Genomic DNA, 12500 nt, shown 5'->3' on the forward strand with positions numbered 1-12500 from the left:
AAAAACACACACACACACACACACACACACACACACACACGGTTAGAAAGAGAAGGAGGGAAGGAACGGTAAGGGGAGAAGTCCCGCCCTCCCTCCTTCCCACCTTCCCTCCCTCCCTCCCTCCCTCTTTCTCTCCAACCTTCATTTAGTAGGTCAGTAATAACTTGTTAAGGATCAGCCATACCCCTTTAATATTTTGTCTGCTACGTCGTCCTCTTTCTCTCAGCGGGAGAGAGAGAGAGAGAGAGAGAGAGAGAGAGAGAGAGAGAGAGAGAGAGAGAGAGAGAGAGAGAGAGAGAGAGAGAGAGAGAGAGAGAGAGAGAGAGAGAGAGAGAGAGAGAGAGAGAGAGAGAGAGAGAGAGAGAGAGAGAGAGAGAGAGAAAGGAGAGAGAGAGAGAGAAATAAGAAATCCGAAAAAGAGAAGGAGGAGGAGGAATAAGAGCAACAGCAGAGGGAGAGAAAGAGAGAATCAATAAAGACGAGAATGGCCGTGCGTTCACGTGTAGCCTCCAGGCTTTCTCGTCCTTTCTTTCGTTATTTCAATTACAACCACGGGATGGAATGTTACACACATACACACACACACGCAGATAGAGAGAGAGAGAGAGAGAGAGAGAGAGAGAGAGAGAGAGAGAGAGAGAGAGAGGGAAAGAAAGAAAGAAAGAAAGAAAGAAAGAAAGAGAAAGAGAGAGAAAGAGAGAGAATGAATTAGACTTCGAAATGTTGAAATAGAAAGTGAAGGGAGAGAGAGTTCGAGAGTTCGAGAGAGAGTTCTAGATATAGAAAGAGAGAGTATATGTATAACAAACATTGAAAAAGAATTGAGAGAAGTCAACCAATAATAACTGAATAAAGAAAAGAAATCCAATCAATAGATAAAGAAAGAAAGAAAGACAGAAAGAAAGAGGTAGAGCAATTCGCCAGTATCGCAATGCAAATTACGATGGCACACGTCCCTCGCCAATTGCCATGTGACATATTCGCCGCTGGCCTCGTACCCGACACACGGAAGCGAGTGCAAATAAGTGTGTGTGTGTGTGTGTGTGCGTGTGTATGTGTGTGTGTGTGTGTGTGTGTGTGTGTGTGTGTGTGTGTGTGTGTGTGTGTGTGTGTGTGTGTGTGTGTGTGTGTGTGGGTGTGCGTGCGTGGTTAGTGTATGTGTGTGTGTGCGTGTGTGTGTGTGTGTATGTGCGTGCGTGTGTGTGTGTATGTGTGTGTGTGAGTGTGTGTGTGTGTGTGTGTGTGTGTGTGTGTGGTGTGTGTTGCCTCGGCCGGTAGAAAGGGAATGCTTGCCGTTTTGCTGTTTAGCGGAGAGTGAAAAATAGGGTGGAGAGAGAGAGAGAGAGAGAGAGAGAGAGAGAGAGAGAGAGAGAGAGAGAGAGAGAGAGAGAGAGAGAGAGAGAGAGAGAGAGAGAGAAAGAAAGAAAGAAAGAAAGAAAGAAGGAAAGAATGAGGGAGAAAGTGGGGGAGAGGGAGAGAGAGGGAGGGACGGAGGGATTGAGAAGGATAGAGAGAGAGAGACGAAGACAGAGAGAAATAGACAGATGGAAGAGGTACATAGCGAAGGTGAAAAGGAAGTGGAAGAGATACCGACAGTTGGGTGGGGATGGGGGTTGGGGTGGGGGAGAGAGCCGAGTCTGAGGGCCGCGGTCTCGGAAACTGGGTCAGCTATAGTCACCAACGCAGAAACACGGCTCAGCTCAGCGCTCGTTCTAGGGCATGAGAGGAGGGAGGGAGGGAGGGAAGGAGGGGAGAAAGGAAGGATAGGATAGGGAGAGGGAGAGGGAGAGAGAAAGAGTGAGAGATAGGGAGAGGGAGAGTGAAGTGCAGGGAGATGGAGAGAGAGAGTGAGGGGGAGGGAGAGGGAGAGGGAGAGGGAAAGGGAAAGAGTGAGGGAGAGAATGGGAGAGAGAGGGAATACAGAGAGAAAGAAAGAAAGAAAAAAGAGAAAGAATAAGAGAACCAACAGAGACAGATAGACAGAGAGAGAGAAAGAGAGAGAGAGAGAGAGAGAGAGAAGTACAGATTAAAAGAGTACCGGTATTGCACTGCATTAGCATACACGCTCACCTACATAAATGCTAGTGTCAGTGTCGACGTCAGAGTGTACGTACGTGTCTGTATTGTTTCAGTGTGTACGTGCGCGGGGGTGGGGGTGGGAGAACAATACGCACTATACTACCTTTCTAAAGTATGTTCTGTTCATGTTAGTACCGTTCGCTCTGGCAAATGGGAAACGTTCACTTTGTAGTTCATTCGTTTTGTTCTGTGCACTTCTGCCGTATGAATTATAGGACTGTTTTCGGATGTTGTTATCATTATAGAATTGTTATTGTTTTTGTTTTTTTTCTTGTCGGGTATCTTTAATGCTGTCTTCATTTATGTTTTAATTGTTGTGAAGATTATTGTTGTGTTAATAAAAGATTTAATTATTAATAAAAGATGTATTAATAAAATATTTCTCTCTCTTTATCCTCAGTGCCCCGAGAACAGCATGGCCACACGGCCAACAACAACAACATCAACAACAACAATAACATGCACGGCCACCACCACCATCACCACCACCACCCCGCCCTCGTCCCGACCATGAGTCACACCACCGCCTCCACCTCCACCTCATCCACCTCCTCCTCAAGCACCTCCCACGCCCACCAGTGTAGCCACCCGTCTACTTCCACCGCGCCCGCTAGCAAGGGCTCAGCCGCGGCTGGAGGGGGCCGGGGGTGCGGGCCAGGTGGAGGAGGGGGAGGAGGAGGAGGAGGGGGAGGGACGGGGACGGGGACGGAGAGGGAGAGGCTCTACCGAGTAGATAAGACGGTGGACGAGAGGGGAAAGGTCGTGTCCAAGGTGCTGGGCAAGGGGGGCTTCGGCACGGTCTACGCCGGCACCCGCATGAAGGACGGCGCGCCCGTGGCCATCAAAGTCATCGCCAAGGACAAAGTGCCAGCCTGGGGAGTGGTAAGTGCCGCGGAGGCCTACCTGGGCTCTCCTTTTAGTGCCTTTCTCTAGTGTGGTTTTCCTCTTTTTGGCGTGGTCTGACAGGGAATTAGGTGTGTGTGTGTGTGTGTGTGTGTGTGTGTGTGTGTGTGTGTGTGTGTGTGTGTGTGTGTGTGTGTGTGTGTGAGAGAGAGAGAGAGAAGAGAGCCGTTGTGTGTGTGTGTTTATGTATGTTGTGTGTATGTGTGGTAGTATGAGTGTGGTGTGTATAGTTGTGTGTGTGTGAGTGAGTGTGGGGTGGTGTGTGTGTGTGTGTGTGTGTGTGTGTGTGTGAGTGTGTGTGTGGGAGAGGGAGTGTTGTTGTGTGTGTGTGTGTGTGTGTGTGTGTGTGTGTGTGTGTGTGTGTGTGTGTGTGTGTGTGTGTGTGTGTGTGTGTGTGTGTGTATGTGTATGTGTATGTGAGCCTTTGTGTGTGTGTGTGTGTTTCTATTTGTGTATCTTTTTGTATCAGTATCTATGCATGTGTTCATGCGATGTATTCCTTTTTTTTTCTTAAATGTTTAAATGCGTCCTTGCGGCTTTACAGGTGTCAACTCAAGGCAAGAAACCAAGGTTGCGTGTGGGTTAAGGTGGTGTGCAGTTGAAAGAGGGGAGGGGAGGGGAGGGGAGAAGTGGGGTAAGAAAGGCGAAGGATTACAGGGAGGGGATGGGGGGGGGGGAGGGAGAGGAAGACTAACCAGAGGGAGAGGTAGGTGAGAAGGACAGGTATTGGGGGGGAGGGGGGAGGCATACCTGGATAATAGAACTTACAACTGCAGCGTTCAAGGTTTTCAGGTGGAGGGAGGGGACCGAGGGAGTGGGGAGGAGGAGGGGAAGGGGAAGTAGGCAAAGCAGTCCGTGCTTCGCCTTTTGTTTGGCATACGGGAGGTCACGCGCCCTGCATTACCGTGACACGAATTGCGACGTGACACTGCATACGGGTGCTGTTGAGCTTGCTACTGTTTTGCTTCTGTTTTTCTTGGTTTTCATGGGGATGTGGTGGAGAAAGGGGTAAGGGGAGGAAGAGGGAGGGGGGGGGGGCGGGGAAAGTTTCCCTCTCGAGAAACATTTTTCTGTGACGTCATCACCCATTCAGAGCAGCCAAAACAGGATGACGTCAGAGAAACGACGCGGCGCGGTGACGTCACAGAAACAACTTTCCCTCCTCCTGCTCGTTCGTCCGCTCGTTAGAGATTCCAGAGCTATGCAGTTGCAAAAACAAAACAAAAGAAAAAACAACAAAATAAAACCCTCTTCAATTTACGTTCACAAGAACACGAGCGAGAAACAAAGAGACCAAAAGAGGCAAGAAAGAAAGAAAAAAAAACGAGAACAGTATAATAGCGCGAGGCAAGCGGACCGCCACCGCCTCGCCGTCCCCACCTGTCCACAAGCCGAAGTCAGCGAGGCATTACGGCCGAGGTTGCGTCTATATTTAGCCGTCGGGAGGAGGAAGAGGGGGAGGAGGAACAGGAAGAGTGGAAGGAAAGAGGAGGATGAGAAAAGGGGAGAGGGGGAAGGAGAGGGAGAGGAGAAAGAAGTAAATGAAGAAAAGAGGATTAAGGGATGTAAGAGAGGAAGAGCGCAAGGGAGGAGGAAGTGGAGGACCAAGTCCTCGGCCGCCGAAGCGATGACCGCGACGAAGGCGACAGACGCAGAGCCGGGCCGCCCACCTGACCATCCCGACGCAGCCAACCTGCCGTCGCCGCCGCCTGCAGCAGCAGCTGCCACCGCCTGCGCTCTTCGCCGCCAGCTGACCAACCACAGCGTTCCTCCGCCGCCGCCACCGCCAGCGCTCTCGGGGCCTCCAGAAAAGCCGTGCGAGCGCGAGAGGAGTCTGGCGTCGTCCGTACGTGACTCCAAACACTCGCTGTCACAGGCGCTGGCACGCGTGGGCTGGGAGGGCCGCCAGCCGTGGAGGGAGGGAGGGAGGGAGGGAGGGATGGGTAGGAGAGGGAGCCGGGCAGGAGAGGGCTGGGGGAGACAGGGGGAGGAAGGTGCGAGAAGTTGTCGCGTAACGGAGGTTCTGCAAGGCTTTAAAGCGCTGTTAAGACTGACTCGTGGAATTTTTAAGAAGCTTTCGGAGCGGCCTCGGGGAGGTTAAGGACTCCAAGAGGGGGGGGGGAGCGGGGATGTCGTAAAAGAAAGAGAGAGAGAGAGAGAGAGAGAGAGAGAGAGAGAGAGAGAGAGAGAGAGAGAGAGAGAGAGAGAGAGAGAGAGAGAGAGAGAATGAAAGCAAAGAAATAAAAGAGACAGACCGACTATCCGAGAAATCAGAGACCGCGAGGGGAAGGCGTGAAAGGAAAGGGTCGCATCTCCGTCTACTTACTCCCCGAGGCGTGGGCAGTCACGGCGCTTCACGGGGCGAGACAGCGCGAAAATAAACAGGTTTGGGGGCGTCGCGGAGGCCGAGCACCGTGTAGGTTCTGGTCGTTGTCTGGGTGTCTGGTCGTCGTCGTGGTTCGAAAAGCGGTCGTTCCGGATAATCACTTAGTGTTCCGTAGCAATGGACATCGGTAGCGAAGTCTTTCCGTCGCCTAGTGAACCTTTTATCTTCCTGTTTATCCTAATGTAAGACTTGTTTGAGAGAGAGAGAAAAAAAAATATATATATATATGTGATAAAACTTCCGAGCCACGAGCGGTTCGAACACCTCCTCATGAACCGCAAGTAAAAGGTTCACCGAAATTCTCTTGAAACGGTTTCGCTTCACCGATGGCCAGACAGACAGCCCTTCTACCCCCCCCCCCTCTCCCCTCGATTCGAGAGACATTAAAAGCCCACAGACCACCAACCTTGACGTATGTGTCGGTGTCTCAGACCCGTCCAGACCAGATTATGGTACCTTGGACGACCAGGAGTGACCTTAATGGCGTGTCTCATAGGCTAGGGCTACCGGGATGTTCCTCTGTCGGTCACGGCTGCGCGTCTGTCTGCCTTGAAATTTTAAATTTGTAAAGAAAATGAGAGAAAAAAAATAACGGTTAGGCCGGAAGAGGTCTTCTCGGTTCGAAACTGGATTTGACTTCCTTCTTTTTAGTTCTTGTTTGTCTTTTTTACTTTTTTTGAGATGGTCTTTTTATCGGATTGTCTGTGAGATCCCAACCCTTCGTTGCACTGTATGCCACCCGATTTTCCCGTCCTCGATTTCGTAAAGGCGCGCACCGTAATAGCGGGGTTGGCCTCGGCATACCTAGCTCAAGGCACCCTCCGTCGCCGCTGCCGGGCGTACGACCACCGCGAGCGGGCGCCACAACAAAACACGTCCCCCCCCCCCCTGCCCCCTCTCCAAAACTCCCCCTCACCATCACTCCCTTCCTCCCTTTCCCCATATTCCATCTATTCCCCCTCCTTTCCCTTTCACCTTCCCTGTCTCCTTTTCCTTTTGCGTTTTCCCTCCCATCACCCCTCCCCGCTCCCTCTCTCTCACTCTCCCTCCTTATTCTTCATCTTCCCTTCCCCTCATCTTCCCATCTACCCTCTCTTCCCTCTCCCTTACTCTCTCTCTCTCTCTCTCTCTCTCTCTCTCTCTCTCTCTCTCTCTCTCTCTCCCTCTCTCTCTCCCTCCCCCCCCTCTCTCTCTCTCTCTCTCTCTCCTTCTCCCCTCGGCAACGATACGCCAATACGATTTATCTGTTAAGAGTCGTAAAATTGTCGACGGTCGCGTGATCCGAGAGACAGACAAACGGACAAATAGAGACAGAAAGAGAGAGGCGCAGTGGACTTGCGTGCATGGGAGTACGTATGTTTTACTTATGCGTGCGTGTCCCTATGTATACGTATGTGCGTACGTGCGTGAGCGGAAAAAAAAACGCATGACGCAACAGCGCGCTCCTCTCCCGTCGTCGGCCCGAGCAGGTGCGCCAACCGCCACTGCGCCTTCCCCTTCTGCTGCCCTACATTCTCGCATGCACCTGCCCGGCCTGCTTCTCCTCGCCCCCCTCTCTCATTTTCGCGACGTGATGCCAAATGCAAGGCAGGGGGAGAGAGAGAGAGAGAGAGAGAGAGAGAGAGAGAGAGAGAGAGAGAGAGAGAGAGAGAGAGAGAGAGAGAGAGAGAGAGCAAAAGAGAGCAAAAGAGAGATAAAGACCAAAAGAGAGAAAGTGAGCAAATGAGAGAGATAGAGACCAAAAGAGAGAGAGAGTGAGAGAGAGAGAGAGACGAAAACACAGCCCACGCCGCCAGACAACTTCGTACCGGAACTGAACTTGGGTAGAAAACCTCCTACTTTCTCTTTCAAAGCGAAAGTCAGCGCTAAGAAAGAGAACCTGGCAGCGGTAGCTACTAACCGGACTGTTATTGTATCTTCTCAGTGGAGTGCGTTTCCGTTGTATGATTATTTTGTTGTTTTTGATAGGGGGGTCGGGGGTGAGAGAAAGAGAGAAAAGAAATTAAATGGGGCGAGGGGATTGGTGAGAGAGAAATTCAATCAAAGAGAGAGAGAGAGAGAGAGAGAGAGCATTAGTTAGAGGTAGATTTAGAGCAACCAACTAAGATATAAATAGAGAGAAAGGGAAATGGAGAGATTGAGAGAGAGAGAGAGCAAAGAATAATGACAAAAAATCCTTTGAAGTTAATCATTAAATAGGAAGTTAAAGAAGTTCATCACCATTAGCATCACCATCGTCATCACCGTCACCATCTCGCCCTATCCTTGAGGAGTCGGAATCACATCCTGGTTGAGTTGAAGTTCAAGATCGCCATCCCTCCCCCCCACCCCATTACCCCTCCTCCCTACCCCTCCCCCACTACCGACACCGGAAGCTACTGCGTTTGGAGTGGCCTTTGTGTGTGTGTGTGCGTGTGTATGTGTGTGTGTGTGTGTGTATGTACATAAACAGATTGATAGATAGATCTGCTGTGTCAACTGCCCCCTCACCCACTTCCCTCTCTCTATCTTATTCCTTATTTTTGTGTTTTTTGCGACTCACAATTATGTTGTTGTTTTATTCCCCTCCCCCCCCCCCCAGCCAGTTTCTTCTCCCTCCGCTTTTAAACCGACATAATATTTTCCATCAATCGGATTTTATTTGTTTATTCCCCTCACCCCCCTCCCTATCTCCCCCCCTTCCCCTGCCCTGACACACACGCATATCGTGGACCTTTTAATAAGTTCGTTTTAGAGTGCGTTGACCCTGTCCCTCCACGCACCCCCACCCTCTTTCCTCTTTCCTCTCCCCCTTCTGTCTTGTCTCCCCCTTATCTCCCCTCACGCTGCTTCCCCTCTTCTGTTTTCCGTCTCTTGTTTCTTTCCCCTCAGACGTCTCCTTGTTCTGTACTCCCCCTTCTTATTTCTCTTCTCCCCTTCTCCCTTTTATTCTTTTATCTCCTATTCTCCTCTATTCTCCCACATCCTCACCCTCTTCTTCTTCCTCCCCTCACTTCCACCTCCCATACTTCCCCTCTTCCTCCCCCTCATCCCGTCTCTTCTTCTGCCACCCCCCCCCCTTTCTCCCCCACCTCCCCTTTCCTTTCCTTCCTTCCTTCAACCTCCCCCATCACCCCCCTCCTCTTCCTCCCCACCCACCCCGCAACCTCCCCCCCACTTCCCCCGCCCCCCCTACCGTGCGTCAAGTGTCTACGGTGCATCATCGTATGTGAGTCACGAGCGGGAGCAGGGATAGCCGGCCAGGAATCGTAACGAGAGACGTGGCTTCACCCCCAAAAGGTCAATATCCCCCTCCTCTCCTCCTCCTCCTCCTCCTCCTCCTCCTCTTCCTCTCCCCTCCTCCTGCTCCTCCTCCTCTTCCTCCTCCTCTCCCCTCCTCCTGCTCCTCCTCCTCCTCTCCCCTCCTCCTCCTCCTCTTCCTATCCCCTCCTCCTGCTCCTCCTCCTCCTCTTCCTCTCCCCTCCTCCTGCTCTTCCTCCTCCTCCTCTTCCTCTCCCCTCCTCCTGCTCCTCCTCTTCCTCCTCTTCCCCTCCCCCCCCCTCCCCCCCTCCTGCTAACCCCCCCCCCCCCCCGCACTCACCTTCCTGCCCTTCCTACCTTTTTTATTTTTTATGAGGGGGGGAGGTTGCTTTCTTTTCTTCTTATTTTTTTCGATACTGTTGTTTCTCTCATTTCCTCTTTTGTTTCTCTTTCTCTTTGTTCTCTCTTTTTTTATATATATCTTGTCTTTCTTTTCCATCTTATTCTTTCTTTCTCTCTCTCTCTCCCTCTCTCTCTCTCTCTCTCTCTCTCTCTCTCTCTCTCTCTCTCTCTCTCTCTCTCTCTCTCTCTCTCTCTCTCTTTCTGCCTTTCTTTTCGCCCATTTCCCCCGCTCTCTCTCCCCCCTCCCTCTCTGTATCTATCTCTTTTTATTATACATTTGCCACTTTGCTTTTGGGGGGAGGGGGTCAAAGATTTACTCCTATGCCCAGATGTTGTCGAGGAGTAGTTGGTAGGCCTATTTGCCATGAAGAAACGTGTCTGGCATACGGATTTTCTGGTCTCAGCCTATTGGGGGTATGGGAGGGAGGGAGGTAGGTCTGATGTTAGGGGGGAGTGTGAAGGGGAGGGAGGGAGGGGAGGGTGCCAAAGGGGGAGTAGTACGAAGCTTTATAGGCCTGACTAATGAAGGATTCTTTTTTTTCTTTCTTTCTTTCTCTTTTTTTTGGGGGTAGGTATTTTTTAGGTATGATACTAGAGGGGGGGGGGGAGGCTGTGGTATTGCTGCTAGAGGAAGTCACGTCGGGGAGACGGGATGGGGGGGGGGGGTCGAATTTGGTGTGATATCACCATTGTTATAGCCAGCATCACGGTGAACATTATCATCATTACCATTATTGTTGTTTTTCTTGTTGTCATAATCACACACACACACACACACACACACACACACACACACACACACACACACACACACACACACACACACACACACACACACACACACACACACACACACACACACACACACACACACACACACACACACACACTAAGGTTGTTTTTCCTTGTTGTCATCATCATCCACAACACACACACACACACACACACACACACACACACACACACACACACACACACACACACACACACACACACACACACACACACACACAAACACACACACACAGGCCACCAAACAGCTCAACAGACAGAGACCTTCACACAGACAAGCAGACACACACATACACAAACAAGTCAACAGACATGCATACAGACGGACATCGCGTATCATTGTGGACAGAAAGCCTCGAAACAATCATTGGTCTGCGGACGATTGGCTCAATTAGCCATTAGTCACGGGGACCTTCAATGACGTTTGGAACTTGACGTGACGAGGGGCGGCGTTGATGAGTCGAAAATGAAGTTATGCGGAGGAGGAGGAGGAGGGAGGGTGGAGGAGGGAGACGATGGGGGGGGTGAGGGAGGGAGGAGGGAGACGAGGGGAGGGGGTGAGGGAGGAGGGAGAGGGATGGGAAGGGAGGATTGTGACGGGGAATGGGTGGGGGGAGGGGGTAGGCGAAGGGGGAAGGGAGGAGGGAGGAGGAAGACCAGGAAGTGAGAGGGAGGAACATGCATAGGTGGAAGAGAGTAAAGAGAAATAGTAGAGGGAAGAGAGGGGAGGGAGGAATAGGCAGAATTGTATGGGAGAGGGGAAGGAGGAGGAAAATTGGAAAAGAAAGAGGGATGAGGGAACGAGGGGGGAAGGGAAATGGAGAGAAAAAAAGAAAAGAGAGGAAAGGAGAGGTGTGAGTGAAGAGGGGAAGGGAAGGAAAGGAGAGAACGAGTCATAGGAGAGAAAGAGGACAGGGATCGAGAGGTCGGCATGGAAGAGGAGGAGGGAAAAACAAAAAAAGAGAGAGGGAAAGAGAAAAGAAGGCAGAAAGAGAGAAAGAGCGACAGGCGAGTGTTGACAGATGGAACGCTGATGCCTTGACGTGTCGCGAATGACGTAGGCGCGGACTGGAGTAGGCCTAGACGAAAGGGGGCCTCTGAAGGGTAGGAAGAAAAGGAAGCGTTTCAAAAGAAGAAGTAGCAGAAGAGGATGAAAAAAGAGAATACTCAGAAAAAAGAAAATGATAGATTCGGAAACATTGGAAAAAATAAATATATAAAAGAGGCAAAAATAAACTTAAAAACATCAAGAAAAAACGACGGACGAAAGGAAGAACAACGAAACAAACGTCCCCCAGAAACAACAGAAAGCACAGGAGAGCCGCGGGCGAGAAATAGGCCTATGGAGCAGTGTTTAGGGAGGCCGCCCTTGCCCACAGGAGCGAGCGTGCCACAACTGGCGGCCATTAAGAGTCACAACTCGAGGGCGGGAGAACTAGCAGGCAGGGCTGGGTGCTGTAAAACGGGCCTCTCTCTCTCTCTACTGTCTCTCTCTCTTCTTTCTCTCTCTCTGTCTCTCTCTCTTCTCTCTCTTCTCTCTCTTCTCTCTTCTCTCTTCTCTCTTCTCTCTTTCTCTCTTTCTCTCTTTCTCTCTTTCTCTCTCTCTCTCTCTCTCTCTCTCTCTCTCTCTCTCTCTCTCTCTCTCTCTCTCTCTCTCTCTCTCTCTCTCTCTCTCTCTCTCTCTCTCTCTCTCTCTCTCTCTCTCTCTCTCTCTCTCTCTCTCTCTCTCTCGCTTTCCCTCCCTCTCTCTCAAATGAAAAGAAAAAGGAAGATGAACAAACACAGGCACAACCATGAAGAGTGTCATGATTTTCAGTATTATTTTTGGAGTTAATCGTGCCTTCTATAGTTTGTTTGTTTGTTTATTCATTCATTGACAATTCACGAATCGCCTGTTCGTTTCCAAAATTTTCATGATTTTCCATTGGCTTTATTAAAGAAAAATGTGGTGAAAATGATGAATAGATATACAAGGAAGAAATGAGGTTTCAGTTGGTGACCAAATAATAATAAAATAAAAGTTGTAAAAGTAAACGATATCGATAAATCACTTTTTGCCAAATAGCTTTTCGAACTTGTACTTAGCGTTATTATTATTTTTTTTTTTTAGCATGTATTTGGGACTCACTCACTCTCTCTCTCTCTCTCTCTCTCTCTCTCTCTCTCTCTCTCTCTCTCTCTCTCTCTCTCTCTCTCTCTCTCTCTCTCTCTCTCTCTCTTTCTCTGTGTTTTTTTTTTTTCTCTCCATCTCTTCCTCCTCTTCCTTCTTCTTATACTTTTCCTACTACTATTTATCTTCGAGAGACAGAAAAAGAGACGTAAAAAAGACAGTGAAAGAGAAGAAGAAAAAAGAGAATCAAAGAGAGGCAACGTTCAAAACCTACTGTACATAAAGCCTATAATTACGGGCAAAGAAATGGGTCGAACGGCTTAGGTTGCAGGTATACATCTGCCATATTGAACCTCGACCGTGAACATGAGAGAAGGGATTAGAATTAAACTGTTGTGGTATTTTTTCCTTTTTCTGTTTTTTTTTTTTCCAAGGTCAAGATACACTTGAAATGTTGGTGAGGGTTAGTTGAATACGCATTTTTTTTTTTTTTTATTGCAACGTTGTATTTCAAACAACTTCTTTTATGTGAATCGAGATGTATTTACTACACTGTATGCTAATGTTATTTGGACGTGTTGCATTCAG

General features: G+C 49.8%; 1 protein-coding gene across 1 annotated transcript in view; it reads left to right on the forward strand.

The window, feature by feature from the left end:
* Positions 1 to 2663: 2663 nt before the first annotated feature.
* Positions 2664 to 12500, forward strand: part of LOC122250557 (serine/threonine-protein kinase pim-3) — a gene marked incomplete at its 5' end in the record, with an annotated part of 21267 nt that continues 11430 nt past the window's right edge. The window contains 1 exon segment of the mRNA XM_086553898.1: positions 2664 to 2961. Coding sequence (XP_086410024.1) covers positions 2664 to 2961 — 298 coding nt within the window.

This window comes from Penaeus japonicus, unplaced genomic scaffold (genome assembly GCF_977035675.1).
Source record: "Penaeus japonicus unplaced genomic scaffold, GWHDUDI00000001_assembly GWHDUDI00000029, whole genome shotgun sequence".
NCBI classification, from domain to species: domain Eukaryota; kingdom Metazoa; phylum Arthropoda; class Malacostraca; order Decapoda; family Penaeidae; genus Penaeus; species Penaeus japonicus.